The sequence below is a fragment of the Anas acuta genome, chromosome 8 (assembly GCF_963932015.1).
Source record: "Anas acuta chromosome 8, bAnaAcu1.1, whole genome shotgun sequence".
NCBI classification, from domain to species: Eukaryota; Metazoa; Chordata; class Aves; order Anseriformes; family Anatidae; genus Anas; species Anas acuta.
The window spans coordinates 1,451,385-1,477,544 of record NC_088986.1 but is presented as its reverse complement, the minus strand read 5'-3'; the positions used below and the strand labels follow the sequence as shown (position 1 = coordinate 1,477,544).

Here is a 26,160-nt window from a genome sequence, read left to right as displayed (position 1 = left end):
AGAGACAAAAAGGCACACTGGACATGCCTACATTGCACAGCTCATAGCTCTGAGATAACTGAGCAAGATAACCACCAAGAAGCTTGCACAAAGGAAAAGCGCTTGTCACTAAAATATCTGATTCCATGAAGCACACAAAGGCTTAACAAAAAAAAAAAATCACCAAAATTAAAGTGAAAATAAAGGTGGACTTCACAAATCTTTCGTCTTATACAGTCCAACATTGCAGAGCATCCCTTTCATTTTCCTGCAAATACAGCCAGAATAAGCAAATAGTTTTATATCTAGAAGCACTAATGCAACGTGTAAAACAGACACATTCCTTGAAAATGCAGAGTGGTTTCAGGGTATGGCACATGAGTGATTGTGGTATGAGGTTAAAGGAAGCCTTCAGCTGAAGGCAGCAGTGGAAGAAAGCAGTATTAAAGCAGTATTATGCAGCACCAAGCCCACCCGAACAAGCTTCAGTTATGCTTGGGGCAGGACACAGCATGGACTTGGGGCCTGAAAACGAAGTGATCAGACAACTCTTACAAATTTTCAGCACAGCAACGTGCACAGACTTAACATTCAAGACCCTGAATGGCATACATATACACGTCTGACTGAAAACCCAGCACCACCACCACAGATTTACGTTGTTCCTGACTAGTAAGGAAGGTCTGGTGCAATATTGGAACATGGAAAGAAAACACTGGATATTAATGAGAATCTACAGAAATTATTTTATGTGTTGGCTTCACTCCCCCTGAGAACATTCAGCTACACTACATGAGAGTTCAAGTGCATTACTTCTCATCTCTCCCCTGCCTAACCATCCACAGATGTGGATGCACCATGACCAACACTGCTTTTAAGCCCCGTTATCACCTTCACCTGGTCCTCTCAGTTATGGTTCAGACCGAGTGGCAGGTCCATTAATGCTCCTACTTGCAGCACAAATTCTACAAAAGCCTTACAAGGCACAGAACTTGGAACTGCTCCAGCACGTAGTGGTGATGCTTTGATTGCCAGCAGCGATATCCATAGGTCCCACTGTGCAGCTCACACTTGGTATGTCAGCCGACGGTTCTTCCTAATCACAGCTTTCCAAAATAACAATACTTTCACACAAACAATGTTTCACTGGAACCTTAAAGGTCCATGTTTTTTTCTATATTACATTATTTTTCACCCTGTTAAGAGAAAAGGGATTTTTTCATTAAATTGTAAAATTGCTTTAATTGCCCTGGTTGTACCCACATGCTCTCAGCGTCTCCTTGGGGATATAGACAAAAGGTTTTCAGGATTTATCCATTTGGATACCAATATGGGATAGAAGAAGCATCCACTTCTCTCCAAACCCACTATTGAGCACCAACAACATTTACCACTTACGACTTTTTAAGTTGTCCCCCCCATATTAAGTCAGTGTTTTCATAAAGAAGATCCCAAGTTGTTCTCACAGAGATATCCATGCAGATAGACCTTGTGGGGGGTGGTGTTGGTCCCATCAGAATTAACCCTGAATTCCAGATTAATTCCAGAAACAACACAGGGAAATGTCGTGTATTATGATTCTATTCTTAGTCACATCTCACACACTTCTCCAACAAAACGACAAGTTACAGATGGTATCAGTACATCCAAAATAAGCATTCCAGGAAAATATCAAACATACCTAGCACTTTTAATATAAATAAATATATATGAAAAAAGCAGATTTTACAGATGAGAAGAAAATAAGTATTTTAAGGAGGCAGATAATTTATTTATGGTGAATTTCTGGCTCCCCTGAAAACAACAAAAGCAACTTTTAAATTAGTCCCGAACTTCAAAAATATTATTTTGCTTACAGACAAGTATTTTGTGAAAACAAGGAAGGCACTTATCCACACCAAACAAATAATTAAAACTCCACGCAAACTATAATTAATGGCACAAATTCCTGAACAGACATTAAAAAAAGTTGCAATATGCATATCATTAGTTTCCCACATGAAAACCCTGTATACATTTTTTGGTTACCAATAGCTTCATGCTTATTTTCACATTTATTCTACTGAGCACAATACGTTGATTAATTTGTAAACAGATAAATATTTCTCTTAGAAGTCATTTAAAAGTAACCTCCAGAAAAATGTTATTTTGGCACTTTTCAGCATAGTGTTCATGTAAACATTTCTTCCTTCTACATAAGCAACCACTAGCAAATTTGCATAGAAAGCACCCCTTGGTAAGTCATTCATCCATCCATTAAGTAAACATGCATCTGAAGTATGGTTAAATTTAATATCTCAGGCTACGAAATTTTGGTTTTCTTAGGCTAAGCATCGGTTGTTTGATGGTAGGTTTGTTCTCAAACAGTATTGCTTCGTTTTCTGTAGTTGGAAATCTGTTCTGGTAGATCAGAGGATATTCCTTCTGAAACTAGAAAACAGGCAAAAGAAAATTATTAAAAGGCACTCCACTAAAAAAAATAAAACCCAACTGTTTAGGACTTGAGCATGAATCACCACGTACAGATATGTATCAGCAGCAAGACTATCAGTATGCAAAGTATTTCTGCTGTGACACTTGACTAAAGCTGCAGCCCTTTGTGCTTATAAGTTCACAAGTGATAAACAATGAATCAGGTGGAAGTAGTTTTGTCAGGTACTTCATCTTCTGTTGAAATGAGAAAAGCTTCCAATCTTTCCAATCTCATTTTAACCCCAAGGATGTTTACCTGTTGACTGGAACAGTGCCAGCAGACACTGTACTGCTCTACCTCCAACCAGCAACTACCTGCTGGCATCTCCACTAGAAATGACGGTCTGCAGCTGCTCACGATCATGAATATTAGTTAGCACAGCTTATTGCTTTTGTCACCATCTTTGTGATTCTGAAAGTAATGCCCAGCTTTTATTCTCCAAGCAAGGCAAGACGGTCACCCATTTGAAGACACTGTCAGCATTGGTATGTGTTCTGTTTATGCCTGGAAAGCTGTTTTTCAAAAAACACAATGATAAATGTTTCAAATAACTGGAAGTTCAGGTTCAGCAGATTTTTGAAGGCGTTCTCTCAGGAAAGAGAGAATAACTACTTAAACTAGGGGAGTTATTTTTCAGTTCCTGCAGATGCGCAACAAACAGAAATATCTGGCTTTGGAGATGTTTTGGTTGTATTGCCTGTTTCTTATGTAAGGTCAAGTTGGAATCTCAAGTAGGACTCAATCTACTGAAAATTCCACCATTTGTAACATTTGGTGCTGACGCAAGTTGGATCTAACTCCCCCCCCCCCCCCCAGGAAGTGGCATGTTTGTGACATTTGTCTTTCCCCTAATCAAATTATCAAAACTATATACTCACTCCAAAGAGCTGTGATTTATCATGCCACTAGTTATCCCTGCACAAACGATAAGACAATAACAGAACTCCATGAATTTTAAAAATAACTTTGCTAATATGTGGTCTTTACAGTATAAACTGCTTGTGGTTGTCAGTAGGAACTCACCAAACATTTAAATACACGCTTCAAGTTTTATTGTTAGAGTATATTAGTTTATTTCCTTCCTCCCTGCCTTGCCTGCTTGAAGTGCTGCTGTGCATCACTTCTTACTGCTTGCTTACTCAGAAATTTAGGTTTCAGTAACTGTAATTAACTATTCTTTTTTACATGCAGGACGTTTCAATGAACTCGAACAAAAGGCCTGTCTTCTGAGGCTTGAAATTGAAGCTATTACACTGAAGTTTTCACAACACGTGAAAGTCAGTGTTGCAGAAGCAGGGGGAAGGGGCATCAGAACAAATGCACTTGCTTTGAAAAGCTGCTTTTTCAAATTTGAGTCACAAGACTTGCTTAGGAAATTCTAGGACAAGTACAATACTATTCAATTGGTCAGAGACACTTGCCAAAGGTTTTCTTAAAAAGAAAAAACCTCCAGTAGGAAATCCTGCCAGAGTTGCTGTGCTTTAGCTTTACTATTAGGCAACACATTAGCAGGCTATAGAAGTGACAGATAATCTTGAACAACATGCATGTTACAAAACAAAGCTAATTCCACAGAAAAAATAAGCATTTCTCTTTATAGTCTGCTCACGTTCTGTTCCGCCTGTCAGAGCTGAGCCCCTTCCCTCACAGGAATGTTCTCAGAAGTAAATATCCACCTTTCTTACCTGCTTTAACTTCTTCTTTTTGTCTTTTACAGACAAGTTCTTATCTTTGATAATGTTCTCTAACAGCTCTGCCACTGCAGCTTGAGATGTAGAAACCTTTTGTTCTTCAAACTCCTGAGGAGTTATTTGTTTGCAGTACGAGTATGTTGGCAATATGGCACAAATTTCTTCCCTTGGATATTTGCCCTGAAATAAATAAAAATAAAAATCAAAGAAAGGTCTACACGGTCAAATGACTATACACTACCTTGGTAAGAAGCTACCTTACTTAACATCCAAGCATATCAACTTAGTGGCATCACAAATTGCAAGGCATTATAAAGTAGCTGATGTTTATGATTGCACCAATACCTTAAATAAAAGTTTGCATTTAAAATACTTTGGGTTTATTTGCAGTTTTCCCATCCCACCCACATAAACAAATACTTTGCAGCTAGCAAAGGTACTTGAACTTCTGGCATGCCACCAACCTGAGCCATCCTCACGTATTCTATGTGATCTTGCACTGCAACCTGCAGGTAAGTTGGCACTTTAAATATTTCTTGTTGGTGGTCCATTAGAAATGAAACTAATCGTGTAGAAAGTAGCTCATCAAGATCAACTTCTTCTGCACAGCATAACACACATCGAGAAAAGGTCTGTATCATCTAGAAGTGTTTAGCAGATCGTTAGTATGTGCAGTCAGGGATCTGTCTTCCTTCTACTCTATACAGTGGCACAACAAGTTCTCCAATACCAACTTTCTTAAAGTAATCTTAAAAGAAATTACTTTAAGATTTACTTAAGAAATAAACTAAAAAAATGTAATATTTTCCCCCACAGAAAAATGTGCATATTCAAGTAGCTATCTTGAACTAGGCAAGAAGACAGAAAACACATCTGCACTGTCAGCCTGCCCAAGATCTAATGTACAACAACAACCAATTTCAAGTTTTTTTTTTTTTTTAATAAACATTTTTAGAGTTTCCCTATTTCTGGCTTTTATCAGGCTATTTTAAAATAATTTGTGCAGGTAACATTGTTGTTTAATCTTATTTGGCACAAGTACTACAGCTGTCTTCCAGTAGTCGTTCCAATAAAAGCTTAAATTCAGACCCAGAAGCTAGTCTTTAAACTCACTAGGCTTCCTCCTTCTGGAATGGTTTAAGTCCTAATCACAAGAGGTGTTGTCATATCCCCTGCCCTGGAGCTGTTCAAGGCCAGGCTGGACAAGGCCCTGGGCAACCTGATCTAGTGGGTGGCATCCTTGCCCATGGCAGGGGGTTGGAACTGGATGATCTTTAAAGGTCCCTTCCAAGCCAAACAATTCCACGGTTTTGACTTCAAACACAAAAATATTGATCCCAAGAAAGGTTGTCCACACACACTTTGCCACCTTTTAAGCTTAAACGGCAGCTGAGTGATAAATCAGACTGAACAATCATTTACATTCTTTTAATTAATTATTTCCCTCCTCCTGACAAAATAAATATAAGCAACATCAATATTTCAAATGTATTAGGATGGAGATAAAGTGCCTGCTGCAAGCCAGATTTTTTTTAAGTGTCGTGGAAATGAAAAATCTGCCCATTAATCACAATTTAATTGTGTTTAATTACAGCAAGCAGAGAACCTTAAATCCTAATTACTGCTAGTATTCTCAGCATTACTTCAGCAATATTTTTAAAACAAGAGATAAACTGCAATTATGATTCTCCTACCAAAGAGCGTGTGCCCATCGCATCGTGCAGTCGTGGCATATCAACGTTTTCACTGATTCGAGAGATCATACGCATCAGGAGCTGCATCTTTCTACGATTTGGTGGTGGAAGCAACAAACAACAGATCTGTAGTGCTTCAATAGCAATTCTTTCTAAGTGAGGCTGAAGGAGATCTACAAGTTAATTGTAAATACAGCTATCGTTAAGATTTGAATCAACTTTCAGGATTATTTTTTATTCAGCAAAATAACTCCCCTCCCTCCCAATGCAGACAATTATGGTTCATAGCAATAAACCATAACATTGTAGATCAACATTACATGTCCTTTTTTTGCGTGGGCATCCTCAACTCACTTCATTATGATAAACTGCTTGTACAATCAAGGCCATAACGCAATGAAGAAATGACCCTAATGTTATTTCTTAAAGTATTTTCAGAAAATACATTCCAAAGGTTGTAAAAAGACATCTTCAGTAGGCAGGTCTGTACAAATTCCTTTCCTTACTCTGAGACAGTGCCTAGGTCAGAAGTTCCATCACTTACCTGATAAATCACACTTGAGAATGCAAAGACACTACACGCTACTATTTGTTAGCGGAGGCATGAAAGGCTACGTTTAGGCAGTACAACTTAGCAACCAGGACTTGTTTTTTAAACCCACAAGTTACATTATATAGATACCAAAAAAAAACCAACAGTAACGGTGTCAAAGAAAGTAAGGAAGCAGAGATTAGTTAGTCAACACAATAAGCCAATACAACATGCTTTGGAAAGCCGTCTTACTTTGCGTGCCAGTCAACATACAAGAGTGAGTGAAAGAGTATTCTGAGAGCTCTGTGGTACTTTTGCAGAGTCTCTTGCTGACGGTGATATCAGAAACCTCAGTCCTGATGTCCACTGCAGCATTTGGTTTTCTTTGCCCACAAAGTTGAGACGTTGGCTTTACTGTGATTTCGGCAACTGGTATATTGATGCTAGTACAACTTTTGGAGTTCCTGCTGCCAAGTAAACTCTGAGACCTGCATATTTCCTTTGATCTATGATTTTCATCAAGTAGCTCTTTATCCTGAAGAGTTGAGACAGACGCTGTCTTCACACCATAAGTTTGGTTTTGGTATGCGTTATCAAAACCAAACGCCAATGCAGAGTTGGCTTTATGCTCATATGGAAGTGATTGGTTTTTACTTCTTATGCCCAAGACTGTGTTCACATCAGTTTGCCTGAGGACAACTGATTCTCCTTTATTACGTACACTTGAGGCAGTACCTCCAATTCTTTCCAAAGAGTAACATCTTGTCCTGAACTTGAGAGCTAAATCTTTTTCATTCCTGAAACCTGAAAGATTTTGACAACTTCCTCCTATTAGATTATCAACACTGCCTTGTTCACTTCTCAGTTTATATTGTTGCAATTTCTTGGCACATTGTTTTTGAACAGCCGACTCTTCTGCAGACCACTTCCTGGAAACTTCATATTCTTTCTTCTTTTTCTCAGGCTCTTTGCGAAGTAGGCTTAGAAGAAGACATTCAGTTGACTTGAAAGAGTTCAAGTGAAGAATTTTTGAAGGTTGTAGGTCACATGTCTCATCTTGGACAGAATGTTTTCTGCTGCATAGATCTGGTATTTTGATGTAGCCACACATAACTATCAGAAAATGAAATATATATATTAAGATGCAAGTGATGTGAATAAAAACAAGTCCAGAAAGAAATAAAGTTGCTAACCGAACAGAGAAGACAACAAATATAAGACACTAATTGACTCAGTTAGTAAAATGTAAGAAAAATTTAGCTCAGCCCAAAAGCAATCTAGCACAATAATTGCAACCAACATGCAAGGATAAAGCAAGTTAACAGACTGCAATAGTGAGGGACAAAGATGAGCACATATTTCCAAGTTACGGTTACCGAATATTAAGAAAGTTAGTTCAGATAGTAATTTGCATAGAATGAGATACAATTGCATTTCAATTAATATTGTTATACAGAACAACAGCACTGATGATATTCCTCGGATTCCAGTTGCCATACAGACTAAGGGGTCAAGGTCCACTTTGAGATACAGATTTTTTTTTTCTCCCAGTTGATATAAACTTATAGCTTACACTTAGCTTATTTCTAAGTTCATACATACCTAAAATATTAACAAAAAGTTCATAGTATTCAAAAGTAAGTAATGGTTCAGGGAGATTGAGAAAATAATCAGCAACTGTTCTGAACACGTCCCGTTCAAACCCACTGTAAGTTGGTTGGTTCATGTCATTATTTCTAGGCCCTAAATAGAAGCAAAGAAAGAAAATTCACAAAGTTTTTATTCTCACAATTCTACCGAAATAACAGTATAAGTTTATTCCTGTAGGAATGACTGTTTCACAAGAGAACAATCATGTCAGCAATACACGTACAATTGTAGTTCAGCACTATAGCATTTGTAAGCAGAAATAGTGTAAAATATTCTACGAATCCAGAGTTCTGCTCATTTTTACTCTTAAAAATACCCTCTGGTATTCCACACCAGTAATATAACTCATTTATGCTCTTTATATATCCCTCAAAATAGTCACAAACCTTGCATTTGCCTTCATTTCACACAAAGATCAATTAGACCTAAATACAGGACTGTTGTGGGGGTTAAGGAAATCAAATGCTCAAAGATTAGTACACAGCTCTGTTTTCAACTTTGATTTAAGTCCATTCACCAAGCTCTTCCCTGTCCTGCTTTTCCAAATAGTGCTCTTCATGAAAGAGGCTCTGTGTTTTTGAGAATGCAGCTGAAGAAAAAAAATAAATGTAATTTTCACTAGAGTGTACCTTGCAAACTGGACTTCTGTAGCCACTCTAACATTGACTGGACACCTACCACAGCCCCACTGAACAGCTGGACATACACATAGATGTATAAACCCACACCAGCCCACTATGCCATAGCCAGTGCAGCTTTCAGAGGAGCTAATGAAGGCAATTGCCAGGGACAGGGGCAAGGACACGCATACAAGGAGCTCATCATATCGCATTTCATTGGAGAGGCACTCATCTAACACTCGCATGCCCTGTTAGCCATTTAAAGAAAGTTAAAAAAAACACAAAAACAAATAAAAGGTCAGTATAATTATTCCATTTCTTCAAAATCTTTCCAAAATCTGCTTCATAAAGATGCAAAGCTTACATAATCGTGATCTGCATGTGTTTGTAATGCTATTTCTGAAACATCTGACAAAGGAAGCTTCAAAGGCAGCTAGACATTGAAGTTTCATAAAAATTGACTGAGTATGTTGATTTTTATCACACAAATGAAGGAGAGAGACTACTGGTACCACTCAGGTCTACTACAGTACAAGCTAAAGAAAAAAAACGCTCCTTTTTTAGCAAGACAATTGACAACAGCCATTAGAAACTCGACTTCATTCAATTCACTGTTTTTTGCTAGAGGACTAATATCTTGATTGCCTTAAGCATAACATCTCTAATGTATTTGCTCTTCTATGTTACATTTCTGTGCAGTAATTTGATATGAATTGCTTTCATTGCTTCTCAATATATCAAGGCACTTCCAATTATTTGAATTTTGAAAATGAAATTCACGATTGGCCTTAATATGCATGTATATTTCACTTTCAACTTTCAAAATAGGTTTCTGGAACTTAAAAGCTATTACTTACAGTACGCGAGGCATTTCATAGCCGACAACACCCAGTGAGGGAGGTCTTCTAAAATGAACAACATACATATGTTATTTATACATAACCACAAAGACTTAATAATGAATACAAGTAATCACAATCATGTAATAAATGTGTCAAATAAAAGCTCAAATATAAAACTAATTTTAAATATTACTATGCACATGTATTTAACATACGCTTACAGATTAATGTAATACACTTACTAAACCCTTTAGACAAGCACACTGAACTGGACTCTAGTTTGGAAAAGCAAGCGTATGAGACAGGCTATGAAACATATTACCTTAGTCAAGTACTATGTTGCTGCAATTGCACCATCCAAAAACTTTAAGCAAAACTAGAAAAAAAATCTTACCTGATTTGTTCTGTAAAATAACAACCCCATGTTTGCTTGTGTTAGTCATATTGTATATGACATACTCAGGAACTATCTGTGTTGGCTGCAAAATTTCCTCCAAAGATGGGAGGCCTAAGATGGTTTGCAAACTGCAGGGAGGAAGAAAAGAAACATTGTCTAAAACTTTTGTTAATAACAAACAAAAACAGATTCTTTGTGTTTATTCAAACAACCGTTGCTTGATAAATTGAGTTGCAGTTTCATAAAATTTCACTTCCAGAAGAGAAGTTTGTGGACACAGTTGTTCCTGGGACAAACACCAAAAACCAGTAGGAACAGGGAGAACAAAGAGCAGCTGTGGTGTTAAATTATATTTTAACACCAACAGCAGTACATTTCTTAAGTACAACAATCCAATATTAGAAAATACATTAGAAAGCATATGTAAGTAGTAGTTAATAAAAATATTCACCTTTAAGCATGATTTTAAAAATCTCACGTAGTTTGCAAGTCAAAAGCTTCATTGGGCCACTATAGACAGAAAGCATACGCACAAGAAAGCACCTTTTGCACTTTCTTACTTACTGTATTAGAATGATATTTCTCCAAATTTCTTGCACATATTCCTGGCTTATTTCCTTCCTATGCAGTTCATCTTCTTTGTTCTCCTTTGTTATATCTGGTTCTGTTTTTTCTAAATTTTCCTGAAAATTAGTTGTTTATGAATGTTATACTGGAAGAAGCCATTTCAGATAAAGAAACACACATCTTTCTTGAGAGCATTAAATTCCAAAGCATGATCTAGGAAGTAACCTTTACAGTCTCAGCACTGGATGTAAGCATGCACAATTAAAAGGTTAAAAAAATACACTACAGAAAATGACCTAATCAAGACTTTCAGAAGTCAGCAATTTAAAGAACAGAAACAGATCAAATCCAAATGTGTTAATAAGCAAAGGATTCTTCTGTAGGATCATAATCTAAATTCACAAAGTATGCACACACACAAGTCTGAAGAGAACAACTCGCTAAACAGTTGCATTCAATCTTTTTGAAAAAAAAAAAAAAAAAAAAAAAAAAGAAAAGTTAAGTTTCAATATTGTAATGGTCAATTCAAGAACTCCACCTTCCAGCTCTCCCAATACTTTAAAACATTGTACTAGGGATAATTCTGAACTGAAGGAGACAAAGCCACAGATCTGTAAGAAAACAAAAACCCCTCCAATACTGATGGAATGAGATGCTGAATTGCTTACACGTGTACAATTAAAGCTATGTAAGCCCAGATCATTTAGATGCAAAACTGACTGTAGACTGTGATGGGGGGAGGTCAAGTGACCTTTCTTTCTAGTTCAAAAATGTGGCAGCACTATTAACATTCTCTCCCTGTATTTTCCTTCCAACAGACCTATTGTCAGTAAGTTGAAAAATAGTTTCATATAGGAGTTTAATTAATATCTTGTGTCAAATACCCAGTTCCTTTTACTTACTGACCACATTTCAAAAATGCCATGTTACATTTTCAGCTGTTTTACTTATATGAGTTTTGCTTGAATATTTATGTATTGGTTAATTAAATCTTTCTGTACATACAAAAGAAAGAGAACACATAACCAAAGCACTTCACTATAAAATATAGCTGCATCTTGCTATCAAAGCTACATAAGTGTTCTATTTCACTTTCTAGAAGAAATTAACAATTTATTTCTTCAGCTAGAAAGGAAGATGACATGCAGTGCAACTAAAAGTTGATTGCTTCTAGTTTTTTGTTTTGTTTTTAAAGGATAAGGCAAATGCATGGCAACTATAATTATGTAAGAAATACAAGTTACTACCAGAGAGTCCAGTAATTCATGTTTTTTAACAGTTCTCCTGGATAAATGTGGCAGTTTAAGAAGTCTTTCTTTGTCTCTAGAGAACGTTTCCAAGTTCTCTTTTTCTCGACGAGAGCTCGGTAGAGGTTTAACTGGAGAGGTTGAAGGAAATCTGTAATTAATAGGAGAGACAGCAAACGCATTTAGACTAAAATGCAGTAAATATATAAGAAGCCATTTACCCCAAACTGTGACTTAAAGATTCCATAATATCCTGAAGAGAATTCAAGAAAAATGACTATTTTTTTCCTTTGTTAAACACAGCCATATTATAAGTTAGCTTTGGGCTACTCTTGATTCCAAAGTCAAGTTGAAGATGCTGAGATATTTATACAGCACTCATACCAGACTTTGAGAAGCAAGGGCTTTGTTTCCCACTTTGGCTTCCTGTGAAATGTACAAGAGAAGTAAACACAGGACTGGTAGCACAGCACAGAGCCACTACAGTAAGTTCTCTTTGCCTGCCCCCCCAAGCACTTGAATGCAGCACACATGCCAAGTAAGAAATTTGGAAGAATTGCGAGAGCATGCAGGATTTATGGTCTATACTGCAAGACCGTTGAGTAAAATGGTACTAATAATTCATTTTGGCTCAAGCAGTTAAACCAAAGTGAGATTTTTGGAGAGCTTTAGCATTAAATCAAATTCTCAAGCAAAAGACCTCTCTCAGCTGGTCTTCATTTCAGTACCTGTATAGCACGCCGTTGTCTTCTAAGTCTTCAGATCCCCATCGTCCTTTTATATCCTCAATGACGTGATTCTTGAGAAACTTCCTCAGCAGCTGGACAGTCTGCTGCCTGCTGACCTCCGGCCCGAAGTTGCTGTTGCTCCTCAGGACTTGGTGGAGCCAGTCCACGGCCTCCGAGGCAGTGAAGCAGCTCCCGTGCTTCTTGAAGCGCTGCCTGTGCTTCCGCAGGGGCATGCCCGCTCGGAAATACCTGGTGATCTCATTCCACTGACGGGAAGGGTGAAGAAGAGAGGATTAGGGCTGAAGCGTTAATAATAAAAATCAATAAAAACAGTAAGAGTTAGCAATAACCGTGTAAATAGTAGCAATAGTTGGCAATAACCGTATACATAGTGGTTAGTAATGGTTAGTAATAGCCATATAAATAAAGTCAGAGCTACATTGACGAATATCAATGCCTACAATAAATCATTATTAGTGTCGCTATGCCCGCAGTACGCTTTAACCCCAACTTTAAACTAAACTCCGTGAACGTTTTACGCAGGGTTTTGCCTCATGCCCGTCTACGTACTGACAGGGCAGCCCAGGGAGCCGGCGGCTGTCGCGACACAGGCAGCTATCGCGACATAGGCGGCTATCGCGACCCCCCCCCCCCTCATCCTCACCAGCCTGGTGGCGCGGTAGGGGCCGGGGCGGGCCTCGCCCTCCATCCCCGGCCGGGCCGGGCCGAGCCGAGCCCCCAACGGCCGCGCCGTTCGAACGCGCCGCGCGGCTCCCCATTGGGCGCCTCGCGTCACACGGGGCGGGGCCGCGCCGCCTCAGGGGCGCTGAGGGGGAAGTCGGAGCCCTGCGCCCCTTCGTGAATTACGTATTTGTTAATAAAAGGCCAAAAAAAGAGCTTAGATTGCGTCACTTGGTTTTCAGAGCGCTTTCACAGATACTGCTCCAGGTCCAAGTGCGGCACAGCACATCCCCGTACAGCTCCCACAGCAGCCCAGCCACACGCACCGCCAGAAGAAAATAAGAACCCCCCCAAATCGGCCAACACGTTTCAGTTTTTAACACACTTTCACAGTTTTTAACACACTTTCACAGTTTTTAAGTGTTTTTCCTTTCTCTGGGCCTGCAGAGCTCATAGACTTGTAAGCTGGAGCTATCAGTACCCCGTGAGCCTCTTATCTCGATGCTGCCATCCGTTGCTCAGACGTTTAGGGCTCATCACCTAAGCTTCTTGTATAGCCAAATAAAGGCAGCTGAATACCTCAGGCATCCTTATAAGAAAGATAAAGCTGCTACTGCTAAGAGAAAGCATAGCAGCATAACAAGGGGATTTCAGCAAAGACCTAAAGCTGTAGCTCAGGGAGGAAAGCAGAAGGCTAAAGCGCCAAAATGCCCCCTTCAGCACAGCTGAGGTGACAGAGGCAGATGCTGAAGGGGCAGATGGCTTTTTTCTGCTTTTATGTGTGTAAGAAATGAGTTGGAGGAGCCAACCAAAGCATCCTCCTCGTGGCATTTATCAGATCTGTGCGCTGTGGCACCTGCTGGTTGGTTAGCAGTGGCTGGGTTAGGATTCAGTGTAATAAACAACGAAACATTCAGGGAAGTTATTTCACTTACATTTTCTATCTGATTAGCAGAAGAAATGTAGATTCTCTGACTAGATTAATAAACTTGGGAGATGCTCCTCATCACTTGCATATTTCAACAACTGGCCTCCTGTTTTTCTTTCTAACAAAATTGCCTGATGAGCGGCTGCCAAGATAGGAAGTGGTATTGATTTTTCCAATGACCCAGGCTCTAAACCTGTTCAAGTGTATAAATCAATTTACTGATTATCTTAGGGAAATCTCCATGAGTAAAACCTGCAGAAAGTGCTGACTACAGCTGTTTTGGTATTGATTGCTTCCCGTACTCCCTTTCTCAGGTAATTTTAAAACACATAAAGTTTGATATATTTGCATTCAACCTATTGCTGTAGATGATCTAATACATTTTATGAAACTTCACATCTTAGAACAAGTAAAGAGGTTTTTAGAGGCATCTCTGGAAACTACAGTAACAATGATAATTGGAGCAGTCCGAAATGCTACAGTCCATCTTCTTCATGCCAGTGTAAGCAGTGTTATACTGCTGGAGTGTTTTAATTAATCTCCTAGGAGATGAAAACTAGAGTTCGTTCTTCTTTTCTATCTCAATTCCAAGTGTACTGCTGCCTGTAGGTTTCCCTGCATAGAGCAAAATTACCACACAGAGGCAGGAATTTTGTACTTTTATCACTAAACAGTCACAGAGATGCAAGAGACTGGAGCAGTCTTTTAAAAGGATAGAAGAGCACTTTTGGGTCACTGAAATGATTCTTAAAGCCAGATTTATGGCTTCACAATGAGATTTTCTTATCTTTCAGATATTTTCCTGTCCCTTATTCTTGTTAGAGGCGCATACAAATACCAGTCCAGCTAAGCTGAAGGAAGGCATCAGTGCAACTCTCCACGTGAAGTTTTGCAAAACACACAAGGGAAAGGAATGGGAAAAGTAGAGCATTATTCCCTCCCTGCTCCCCCTTATAATTGTTTGATGTTGGTGGCTGCTGCTAATTACAGCAGAAAATAAAACAAATAAATAGAAATGAACGGAGTCCATTTAAAATGTCAAGGTCATGGCTGTTCCTCTGCTCGTATGTTTCTGTGTACATTAATAAACAGAAGCAGCTTGTGCTGTATATTCTGCAGGTCTTTGTTTTGCTGGTTTGAAATAAAGGAATAAAGCTAATTAGAAACTCTTAATATTGATTTCCTGATGTTTATTTCAGATGAATTAACATCCCTGCCCGTAAGTTCAAACAGAAGGTGAATTTAAAACATAAGGGAATAGACCATGGAGACTGCTAGTGATAACATAAGCTTTGTGCATTTGTCATTAAGGAGTGCAAATGCATAATACACTTGGATTGTGGGGTTGATGCAGTAAATGGATCAGATTTCAAATGTTAATTTGCATCTTTATTTCATCAATCCTATATTTAACTGTTACGTAGAATGAGATGCTTCAGAGGAAAGTGTTGCTTGTGGGTTTCCCTTCCTTCCCTCACAGTGTTTTTATTTTATCCAACCTAACAGACTCACAGATAGAAGCACAGAATTATGTGGGTAGGAAATGCCCCCCAGAGCTCACCTAGTCCAGCCTTCTGCTCAGGGCACATTGCTCAGGACCGTGACTAGCCAAGTTTTGAATATCCCAGGGATGGAGATCCCACAAACTCTCTGGGCTCTTGTTCCCATTTGACCACCCTCCTGTAAAAGTGTTGGTCTTTCACAGCCAGACCTTTCCAGGTCCCAAGCTGTCCCTGCAGCTGCTTGTCCTTCCATCATGCACCTCCGAGAAGAGCTGGCTCCACCTCTATGCCCTCTGAGAGGCAGCTGCAGGCAGCAGCGAGATGTCCTCCAGCCATCCTGTCTTATGCCCGAACAAACCCACTTGTCTCAGCTTCTCCTCGTATATCATCGTCCAGTCCTTTCGCAGCAGTGTTAACGTTCTTTCTTCCTAAAGCAAGCAATTACACAATTGAACTATGTTGTATGGAAACAAATTGCATTATCAATCCACCAACCTGAACTAAAGCCTTTTTTTGTGTGTTGTGAGACATTCAGGGGAGATCTGAGTTCTCCACCGTGTCTTCTGTGTACCCCACTTCTGTCATTTCTGCTTTGTCATTTGTAAGCCATGTAAGTCCATGCTTTTCTTCACAAATTTTCCTATGCATTCATTCATTTCTTTTTCTCTTTTCTGCGCTCTCATCAAATCTGCCGATTTTGGAGATCAGGTGACAAAGACAATGCACAGTGGCTACAGATTAAACTGAATTGTTGTTTTTGGCGAATTTTCAGGGCATGGGGAACTCCATTGTATTATTAATTGCCTTACTCTCTGCACATTTTATGCTGTGTTAGCTGTTCTGTTACATGCTGAACAAAAGACAATCCGTGGGTATACCCACATAGATAGCACAGTGCTGCGAATGCCGAAGCCCTGCCATATTATCTGTGAGCTCTCTTATTTTCTTTTGTCTTGTGCTCTTTTCTATGTTTAAAAAAAAAAGTAAGAAGTACAATTTTTCAAGGTGGCACAAGGAAAGGAAGGCCCGTGGGGCTGCTCCTGCTCGGTGGGAGGACTGGGAGGGGATGGGAATAATGATGACTGTTTCTGGCAGACTCAGCTTCCCTCTGCAGTGGCCTCTATCTCAGCTCCCCCCAGCCCTGCACCATCAGCAGCTGTAGTAAATTTGGTTTTACAAGTTCTGGCGTAGGCAGGGCAGATAGCAGTGGGGCACAGCAGCTGTGCCATCTTTGCAAATCTTCTGCTCTGTTGGGGCCAGGCACCAGCCCCCAGCAGCATCAGCAATGCAAGGTGTGCCTGGTGGAGAGAGCAAAACCCCACTGCAGTAAACAAACCCATAAAACACAGCGGAGACTTTGCGAGCAGTATCAGTAATTCAGAGTGAAATGAGCTCGCTGTTACGTGTATCTCTGCTGGATTTAAGACACTACCTCACTCACGCTTCTGTTTTAAAACAAATCTTTACATGCGTCCTTCTTTCCCCACGGTGGCTTCTCCTCAAAAGCAAATTATTGGTTTTTGCAGCGTGGAAATGATATAGCATGTGTCACTTCTTTCCTTCTCCTTTTATTCCTCTTCATTGTTCTCCCTGATTTCTTTCCCCTTCCCACCAGCACTGAAGATCAGCAGGGCTGCTGCTTCTGCCTGAAGCACTGCAGTGACCCCAAGCTGGGGCTGGGCAAAAGTCAGCCGCTGTGGATACCCGGGCCCAGCTGGTGAAGCAGAGGCAACAGATGACCTGCAGGGCTTTTTGTTGCCCCCTGTGTTTCATAACTTCCTTTTTACTGCAGCTAGGTGTTGGTTTTGATCTCCTCTGCTGAGCTGGAATTATCTGTGTGCAGCAAACTAAGCATCTGCTTTCTCTGCCATGCCACTGTGGTAAGGCAGGGCGCTCGGCGGTAACAGCAGCCGTGACGGGACTGCTGCTGGGACCATCAGGGGCAGCGGGGACGAACGGCAGCCTCTGAACCTGCTGGTGGCCCTGCGGGCAGTAGGAAAGCCAGGAGAGAGGCTGAGCACAGCATTTGTAAAGTGCCGTGAGGATTTCAGAAGCATGCTTTGTTGGTGCTCCGGTGCTAGTTTCTCGTGCATGTCTGTTTAAATGTTGATTTTAGGGGGATAGCTTCTATACTTGCAGTACACAAAATAAATCTGCTTGATATTTGGTGAAATGAAAAGATAATGTCAGGTTTTGTGGATGTACAATCCCTTATCTTGTCAGGGCTTCATTCCTTCCATTCTTCTACTTGAATATAAACCTCTCCTAATGTTGACCCCACTGATATTGTTAAAGAAAGCACATATGGAACATCGTTAGCACAGGAATAGCAATCTAGAAACACTTTGCTATTAATATTAACTCTTATAAAAGACAAAAGAAAAATATCTCTGAAGAGAGGTCAGAGAATTGTGCCTAACAGTGTGTCTATGCCAAGTGTAGCTGTAAGGTGAATGTTACCGTGCTATAGGGCGATGTGCACAAAGAGCCTTTTTGCAAGAGAACACTCATGTTATGTTAAATATGTGCAAAAAACTAAAACGGGTATGGAGTTGGGTGATCTTTGAATTTCCAGAAGTACTGAGATTGAGCTCAGCTGATTGGGGTTAGTTTCAAGCACTATTTCAAAGTCTTGCAGAAATGTTTTATCTATAATTAACAACTAGCACTTGCAACCATTTTAGAGGAAGGTTGCAGCTTTAGTGAAAAACTACTTTATTTTTAATAGGATTCAGAGACGTTGCATACAAAATAACTTAGCAATATTATTTTGGCTACTGGAGCTGAGATTATCAAGTGTTAATGCTGTATGCATCTGAAACTCTAGTTGTAAATAAGGTCTTTGTAAGCATGGATGTGAAATGTCCTGTGTTCGAGCAATTAGTACAGATAGTTTGAGGCCTGAGGTATTTCTGAACCAACCCGAAATTAGAGCCCTTTTGCTTTGCCTTTCATATATTATTTATTGTCCTGTCAGAAGTTCTTTATGTACCGCATCATGATATATTAATTAACTCTCTGCTTTTTCCCCTAGTCATTTGGCTGAGGACTTAATTAAGCACAGGGATATTAAGCGCAGCTTAGAGAAGGGAGCCAGCTGAGCGTGCTCCTTGCTGGCTGGGCTGCGTGGGATGAGCGTGGAAGCTGCAGGTTGCTCCAGCCCTGAACCACAGGCAGAGCTACACTCCAGAGGCGTAATGAAACCCTTCAGAGACACAGACACCAGCAGCTACGGAGGAAACGCTCCCTTCCACACCAGGCTGGTGTCTCCGTCTGCTTGGGGACCGTGGGTCCCTCCTGGGAGAGGCTGGCTCCGTGCCTCCAGCCCCTGATGTTCACACACGTCTGGGTTCAGTGTATGCCCCTGGGGTGGCTCAGCTGAGACGAGAATAAAGTCACGCCTAGGTGCAGTCATTTAGCTGTCTTGCTCTTTGCAGAGGAGGCTGCAAGTCCTAATGCTGCTGATTGCAACCCAGGCGTTTCAAACTGATGTACAGACCCACGAAGCTGATTTTTCTTCTCTGCAGTGTTCTCTTTTCCTTTGCAACATTTCAATGTGAAATGTGTTTTAGTGCTGATATATCTCTTAAATGTCCCTTGGATTTCTCAGATCCACAAACCAAGTATTTCTGAAGTATTTAGATGCCTGGAGGAGTTTTAAATTTCCCAACCATCTAGGTTAAGATAACTGGATTTTTGAAGCATTCTTCTTTTTGTTGCATATAGTGCTGCTAGGCTTGACACAAAGACCCCAAAAAGTGTTTTGGTATCTAACTCCTCTGTAAATATCTTTTTTTTAAAATTATTATTATTTTTAAATGAATTTAAGATAAAAAGCTGGTCCATATGATGAAGTTTCATTAACAGACTTTGCTTCATGGAACAATACCTTCGCATCTGTCTTCCACTGGAGACCTGTTGTTCTTTAGTTAATTTAACCTGGTAAAACTCAGTTTTGTCATAAATTATCTATCAGGTAGAATGGGAACGTGGACTGTGTGTTTCCTGTGGTGACAAGCTGGTGCTCTGGAACAATCCCCCAGCCCTTTGGCATTACAGCAGTTGCCCTGGGCTGCGTTTTATAATGCTGCTCTGTAGGAACTGTGCTTAGAAATGTAAAGTTTCCCAGTTCTGTTAGCGAATACACAGAGCATCAGCAAAGATGCACACGCTCTAGAAAAACTGTTGTCAGCAGGTGGGTGCTGATCAAAATGCAATCTGTAAAACTTTTCGAGCGAGAGGCAGTGGTGTAGAGCTTGCACTGCTGAGTAGATGAATGTATCTGAAATGTTGGCTTCTGAATTGTAATGATTATTTTTTTTTAAATGAATTATGTGCCTGACCATCCTCTGTACTTCTGAAAATCTGAGTTTGGTGGTTACTCAATATATAAATGCACTTGAGAATATTTTCCTAAATAATGTGGTAGTTAAAAATGCTGAGCTGCCTACACTGATACGCTTACTATTTCTGTGGGGAAACTGCGGGATTCTTTTTAGGTAATTACAACATAGGCTTGGCGAGAACAAGCCCCGCTGATCCTGCCTGATATGTGACTGCACACCTAACAGACCGAGCGGTGGCTCTTCGGTTCAATTTCTTACAGTGAGATGTGGATGGCCTGAGGTTATTGGAAATCCTGCTATTACTTGTGGAGAGCGACGGTTTCTGCACCAGCAAAATGCGGAACGAAGCCTTGGAGCAGACAAATAGGCAGAGGGAGCAGGAGAGATCTAAGCCTGGAAGCAGGCTGCCTCTGCTGCACTCTGTAAAATCGATTGCTTTTCTTGTGTTAAATCATTCCCTTTCATACCATCAGCTGTACTGTGCGGGCTGCTGTATTACTGTGGGGATTGCAGCAGGTTGCTAGTAAAATAATTCCGCTTAAGTATGTTCTAAGAATAAATTACAGCATTATCTCTGTCCTGTCGGCGTCGCACAGCAATAATAATCTGTTGCTACAGATTGCCAGCAGAATTACAAAAGGAAGGTGGATGTTTCTGGCTATTGTGATGGACTTCTGTCTCCAAACAGCTATTTTCTTTCTGAAAGGTATTTCTCAAATTGTTTTGGTTACAGCTACAATAAAAATAATTTAAAAACCCCCAAAACACATTCGGATGTTTTATGGAAATGTCAATGCCTTTTGCTGTTCTTGCTTATGCTGATCTGTAAGTTCTGTGAAAATAACTTGATGAAATGAAAAACTGGCAGCGCCTCAAATCAGCTAACATTCAGTAGGGCTGGACATCCTTCGACTTCAGCAGCTATCTGGTGAAAATAGAGCAAAATCAGCTAACTAATGAGTTATTTATTTATTTATTTTTCTGGAAGGAAGTATGGGTGAGTAGAGACACTGACCTTTATGATATAGGAGAAGAGAAGGAAACAAATGCGGAGCCCTGCACCTGCCGTGGGCTGGCCCCATACATCAGTGGGGCAGGTGGAGGGGCAGCAGCTCTGCAGGAAGGGAGCCAGGGCTCCTGGTGGAGCTTTCGTTTAAACATAGATCAGAATTGATGAAAATAGTTTTTTTACTCTGATTTTTTTTTTAAGAGAAAGTTGTCAGTAAAAGAGCATACGATTAAAACTTCAGCGTAGTTTATATGTCCCCGAGTCTGAAATATCCCATTGGCACGTGCTGCCCTAATGGCTTTGTGCAAATCCCGTGACTCCTGTGTAGTGACAGCCCCTCTTGAGATGATTTCTGGAAGAGAAGGTGCAAATTGTATCTTCCTTTTGGGTGTAACGCAAAAGAAAGCTTGATCTGGTAACTCATTATATTTACTTGGTATATAAATAAGAATTTTGATCCATGGTGTTTTTCTGGAAGAAAGCAGAATTTCCCCTCAACATGTCTGTCTGTTCATGCAACTTTTATTGAACTCAATTGCCTGCTCCTGTACTTTAAAAGAGAAGTGATTTTCTGACTCAGCTACAGACCTTTAAATAGCAGTTACTTCAGATAGAGGCCTTGTTCCTTCTGCTTCCCTTATCCACCAAACTAATTAAAAAAAAAATCACAACACAACTTTGTGCAGTTTTAGTGAAGTTGGTCTGAAAAACAATCCTTTTATGCAGTTGCTTATAATTTGTTGCTTTTCATTTGTGAGCTGCATCACAGCTGTGCCCAGCTCTCTCACGAATTAGTTCATCAGATCTATTATTCTACAAATGTGTAGCAGCTGTTACTCAAACCCAGCCTGATTGCACATGCCCTCTGCAGTTTTACTCAATTGGTTTACTCCAAACATTTTGTTACTAAATCATTCATTTGCTTGTAACCATCCATACAAAGTGTACATTAAAATGCTTCGCAGTGCAGCAATTTGGAAGCCAGTTGCTCAAAAGATCAAAGGATGGGATCCTATATGGGGCACGGTCTTCCTCCCATGTGTATTCACATCCCCCTGGCTGTTAGGAAGAGGCAGGTACTCCTTTCAAAAGGGGAACACGATCAGATTAGAGATAGCAAATTGGCAATTTTTTCATCTCAATGGTATTTGGAAGCAGTAGGGAAATAATAGGCGTGAATATTTTACATACTTTCAGGCGTTCATCTGTGGTTCCTGGTGCTCACTTGCTCTCCGTGAGTCCCCAAATTGCAGATGTTCCTTCATGGGAAGGGGGCAGCTGCCAGGCATGTCCTCAGCAGTAGGGGAAGGCAAAAGCTGGCAGGAACCAAAGGAGTAGACATCTTAATTCCTGGAAATAACTAAACATTTACAAAAGGCTTTTTTCCATTATTTTCCCCGATCTTCTGTAGTCTCTAAAGGGCTCCCCAGCAAAGTGGGTGGCTTTTGCATGCGTGTAGTCATAAGGTGGTCGTTGCTGGTGTTCGTCGTGCTGCTTCCACCATCTGAGGCTGCGCTATTTTAATTCCAAATGTGGAATAGTTGTCTCAGGCTATTGGTGACTCGGAACATCCAAAATCTGTGGAGATGGTCAGAGTCTAATTAGAAGTCTAATGAGGGCTGGGCATGATTGTGCAGCATCTGCTAGAAAGTCAGAGCAGACCCATAAATCCATGACTCTGGGATTTGGAAGTGCAATGTCCTGCCCTGCAGTGGGCAATGATACCACAAGTCCAGCCACCCAAATGAAACCTTGCTGTCTAAAACCCAACCCAGGAGCCTGCTCTAGGATCTCTGTCTGCCTAAAACCAAGATGGAGCAAGACTTTGCTTTTCTGGATCCAGCTCCTGTCTTCCTGCATCATTTTCTTGTGAGGTGGATGGTTCTTGCCACATGGTGGTGGTGTTGCTTTTTTTCTAACCACAAAAGGTGTTTCTAAGGCCAGCTGGGCCAATGGAAACTGCTTTTTCTGTTAAATGCAACTTAATGATAACATGTTGATTTAATAAATGTTCATGCAATTTTAATGTTACTTCTGCAGCCGGAGTGTAACCGTGGTATTACCGTTATACAACAGATCTGTCGTGTGGTAGCAGGGCTGTTCTTGCCAGCTTCCCAGGCCTTTGCATTGAATATTTTTCATGGCATTTGGTGGTCCATCACTGCTTTGTCCTATCCGGGGAAAAAGATGAGATCTTTTTTTTTCAAAGAACTTGCAAGCACTTGTCTTTGAGTCATTAGGCATTACTTTATTTATATATATTTTTTTTTGGTAAAAGCTGATGAAGGCATTGTGTTATGAGGAACGTATCAGTTCAAATTTGCATTAGCAGAGGGTGAAATCTGCAGAGATCTTGCTTATCAGCCTGGTAACCACTTTGTTTGGGAAGAATGATTCATGCACTGATGCTCTCAGCAGACCGAGGCAGTAGTGGATGCTGTGTGTGGCCCCAAGCCCCTGGCATAGGCTGATACGGTCCAGGTCCCCTTGACCAAATGTTTTATAGGATCTGTAAAGATATGAAAGCTTTCCTCAAAGACTGGGAAGTAGCTTGGGAAGACCAGGGGGGAAAAAGAGACAATTGAAGAGTTGCTATATCCAGCAGTCCTTAGCTGTACATGTCTGTGGGCTGGGATTTGGTGCAGGAACTCAAGTAGGAATTCAAATAAACTTGAGCCTAGGCAGTGAAGAAACTATACAAATGGAGTGGCCCTTGTTGTCCAGCCCTTTTTAGTCTTATTCTGAGCTCTTCTTTTGTGCTGTAGCTCAGCGGGGTAGGCAGGTGACACTTCTATTTGGCTTTCTAGCAGATGCTGTAAAACTGACTTTGAAATAGTCCTCTGGTTTTGCCCTGATTGGAAGCAGGGCACTTCCTTGGACAAGAGGAGGAGGCAGTGAAAGCAGTAGCCCCAGCAAGACCTTTACATTGCTCCTGTCCCCTCTCTGGTTACTGAGCCTCCCGGCAAGGGCAAAAGGCAGCTGGGCAGGACTGGATCAGGAGGAGGGAGTCCCAGAGCATCTGTGCAGCGAGCTGCATGCACTGACAGCCCTGGCACGAAATAGTTTCAATTCTGTAGCATCCAGCTCTGTCTGCTTCCTCCGAGATGTTGAGGCTCTTGTTAATATTCTCCCTAATCTGTGGGTAATGTGTATGCAGAAAACCTCTAGAAGGTACAACTCCTTTATGCAAGCATTTTTCTTAGAGGGCTAATGCAGGAGAAAATGAAAATTTCTGACTAGAAAGGAAGCCACTTGAAAATCACCATGATTTGATTAGAAAAAACACTCGAAGAAAAATCCTGGAGGGAAGACAGAAGGAGCAAATTGCCCATGTGAAACAAGGCAGGAGGAACTGAGGAAGGAAGAGGCTTGACAAGCATTCACCCAATTAAGATACGAGTTACTACTACTTCTGGTGAGGCAGGGCTGCTGTTGAGGTTTTGTTGCCTCCTCTCCATTGCCCCATCACCCCGAGGAAGCCATTTACTCGTGTTTTAATTACATATGTAATGATTCTGATCTTCACAGCATACCTGCTCGTTCTTGTAAAGATAAAGCATTGTGCAGTTGATGATATTGCTTGTCATGGGTATTTCAATTTCCTCTGTTGCATTAATATGAAAGTTGAATTTGGTATAATTAAAAAAGGTGTGCTGGTAACAGTTTGGAGTCAGGGATAGTGCAATCCTCTCTGTGCAGGCTCTGGCAGTAAGTACACTGACAGCATTTCTCTAGGAGCATTGAGTCAATGCACCTCTTACTTGCCCCAGACCCAGTAACACTGCAGTGTAAGGTACTGTGAGTAGGGCTTGAGTTGTATAGAGTTAAATATTTCCTCAAATTTTTGTACCTAATTGTAAGCTATGGACAAAAACGTCACTCCTGAATATTTTTTTCTAGGTCACGGTGCACTATTATCAGCTGGCGTCCTTTATATCAGATTACAACCACAGTTTCTGGCCACCAGGTTTGTTAAACTATTCATTGACTCGAAGAGGAGATGCTATTCTAAAACTGTTGGAGCTTGTTGTTAAAAATGACCTTCATGCAATACTAGGTTATTTTGTTTAAATAGAAGGCTAAAAATAAGTTCTCCATTTCAGCAGGACAGATATTGATAGAATGAAAGGATTGCTTGACCATTAACTGAGCAGATGAGCCTGAGAAGCTGAAGAAATTCAAGAATGTCTCCAAGTTTATTGCCAACTCTTGGAACAGTTGGATGGGGTAGGGCTTGGCCCTGTTGTGATGTATGTTTAGAACAAATATTTTGAATAACTATAGAGCCTTGAAAGGATGGAAAGAGAAGGGCAGATTAGTGAAGAAATCCATGTAATGGAGCTGGGAGATGCTTCAGGGAACAACAGGGAAGTCCTAAATGTTTCATGCTGGACCCCATGTGGTGGTGTGTCCTAACACACTGTCACATCCTTCTCTGAAGTCTGTCCCTTCTCTCCTCAGGTATATACCTCTAGTGCATCTTTCCCTCAAAGTTTGGTGTCCCAGTCTTTGTGCAGCTAGTCTGAGACATGCTCATTTCTCTTCAGCTGTTTCTGGCCTGGCGAATATTTATGCACAGCAGAGAACATTGAACGCCCTGTCCAGAACAGGCAGTACCACGGATTATGGAGATGGAGGTCATGTCCTGGGTCCACCTGGGAGCTCTCACCTCGTCCGTACAAGTGTCTGAACTCCAGGTTAAACACAGCTTTAGGAAAGGGCCTTTTTCATCTCTGGGCTTGTATTTAAAAATTATAGGCACTCTCTCTTCTAACTAAAGTAGAATGGCAATGCTAATGGGGTTGAAGGTTTTCTGATATGGGAGCCTGTTGTTTAGCAGACCTGGCCCTAAGTGTTGGGCAATCTCGGTAACAGGAAACGCCACCAGCCCCATCCACAATTAGCTTCTCCTCGCCTTTCAGCCGCTTTTTCTCCTGATAACACATTTCCAACAACTCTAATTTTAGACCAGATACATGGATGTAGATACAGCAATGCCAAAAGTGGTGTAGTAATGTGCTGAAGATTGATTTGATTTAATCTTGAATGATGCTGATGGCGATGTGCCAAGCTACCCACATATCCATAGTCAAAGAGCAAGCTGAAGGAGTCATGCTTTTGCATTGCCAGTTACGTATATTTTCAGCTTTGTGTGTGCAGAACAAGTGTCTGCTTACCCGCTATCTGACAAGGATACATGTGGGTTAGTCACTGCACGGAGCTGTTTTTCACCCGAAGGGGCCTATTTCTCTGTTTGGCCATGAATTTTTCAGT

The 26,160-nt window shown here is 40.7% G+C and overlaps 1 protein-coding gene and 1 long non-coding RNA gene across 5 annotated transcripts; one reads left to right on the top strand and one right to left on the bottom strand.

The window, feature by feature from the left end:
- Positions 1-1,549: 1,549 nt before the first annotated feature.
- Positions 1,550-13,224, bottom strand: DEPDC1 (DEP domain containing 1). 4 transcript variants are annotated; one of them, XM_068690348.1, is made up of 12 exons: positions 13,085-13,224; positions 12,421-12,686; positions 11,693-11,843; positions 10,443-10,561; positions 9,876-10,006; positions 9,497-9,544; positions 7,972-8,112; positions 6,622-7,482; positions 5,838-6,010; positions 4,608-4,784; positions 4,138-4,323; positions 1,550-2,409 (listed from the first exon to the last, which is right to left on the bottom strand). In XM_068690348.1, the coding sequence occupies exons 1-12, from the start codon at positions 13,127-13,129 to the stop codon at positions 2,269-2,271; spliced, it is 2,439 nt and encodes an 812-aa protein (XP_068546449.1). In that variant the 5' UTR covers positions 13,130-13,224; the 3' UTR covers positions 1,550-2,268. The 4 variants fall into 4 exon arrangements, with proteins under 4 accessions (XP_068546449.1, XP_068546450.1, XP_068546451.1 ...); XM_068690349.1 differs by having other exon boundaries at positions 6,643-7,482; XM_068690350.1 differs by lacking the exon at positions 13,085-13,224 and adding an exon at positions 12,882-13,042.
- Positions 13,225-16,829: 3,605 nt separating this feature from the next.
- On the top strand, positions 16,830-20,693 carry LOC137860573 (uncharacterized). Its single transcript, XR_011099020.1, has 2 exons — positions 16,830-17,411; positions 18,566-20,693. It is a non-coding gene; the product is annotated as an uncharacterized lncRNA (long non-coding RNA).
- The last annotated feature ends 5,467 nt before the right edge of the window (positions 20,694-26,160 follow it).

Excerpts from the sequence above, each read along its gene's own strand:
- DEPDC1 (XM_068690348.1), bottom strand. The coding sequence starts at position 13,129 with ATGGAGGGCGAGGCCCGCCCCGGCCCCTACCGCGCCACCAGGCTG. Across the intron at positions 10,562-11,692 it reads ATGAATTACTGGACTCTCTG|GAAAATTTAGAAAAAACAGA; the intron begins GTAGTAACTTGT and ends ACTAATTTTCAG. Across the intron at positions 9,545-9,875 it reads TATTTTACAGAACAAATCAG|AAGACCTCCCTCACTGGGTG; the intron begins GTAAGATTTTTT and ends TGTTCATTTTAG.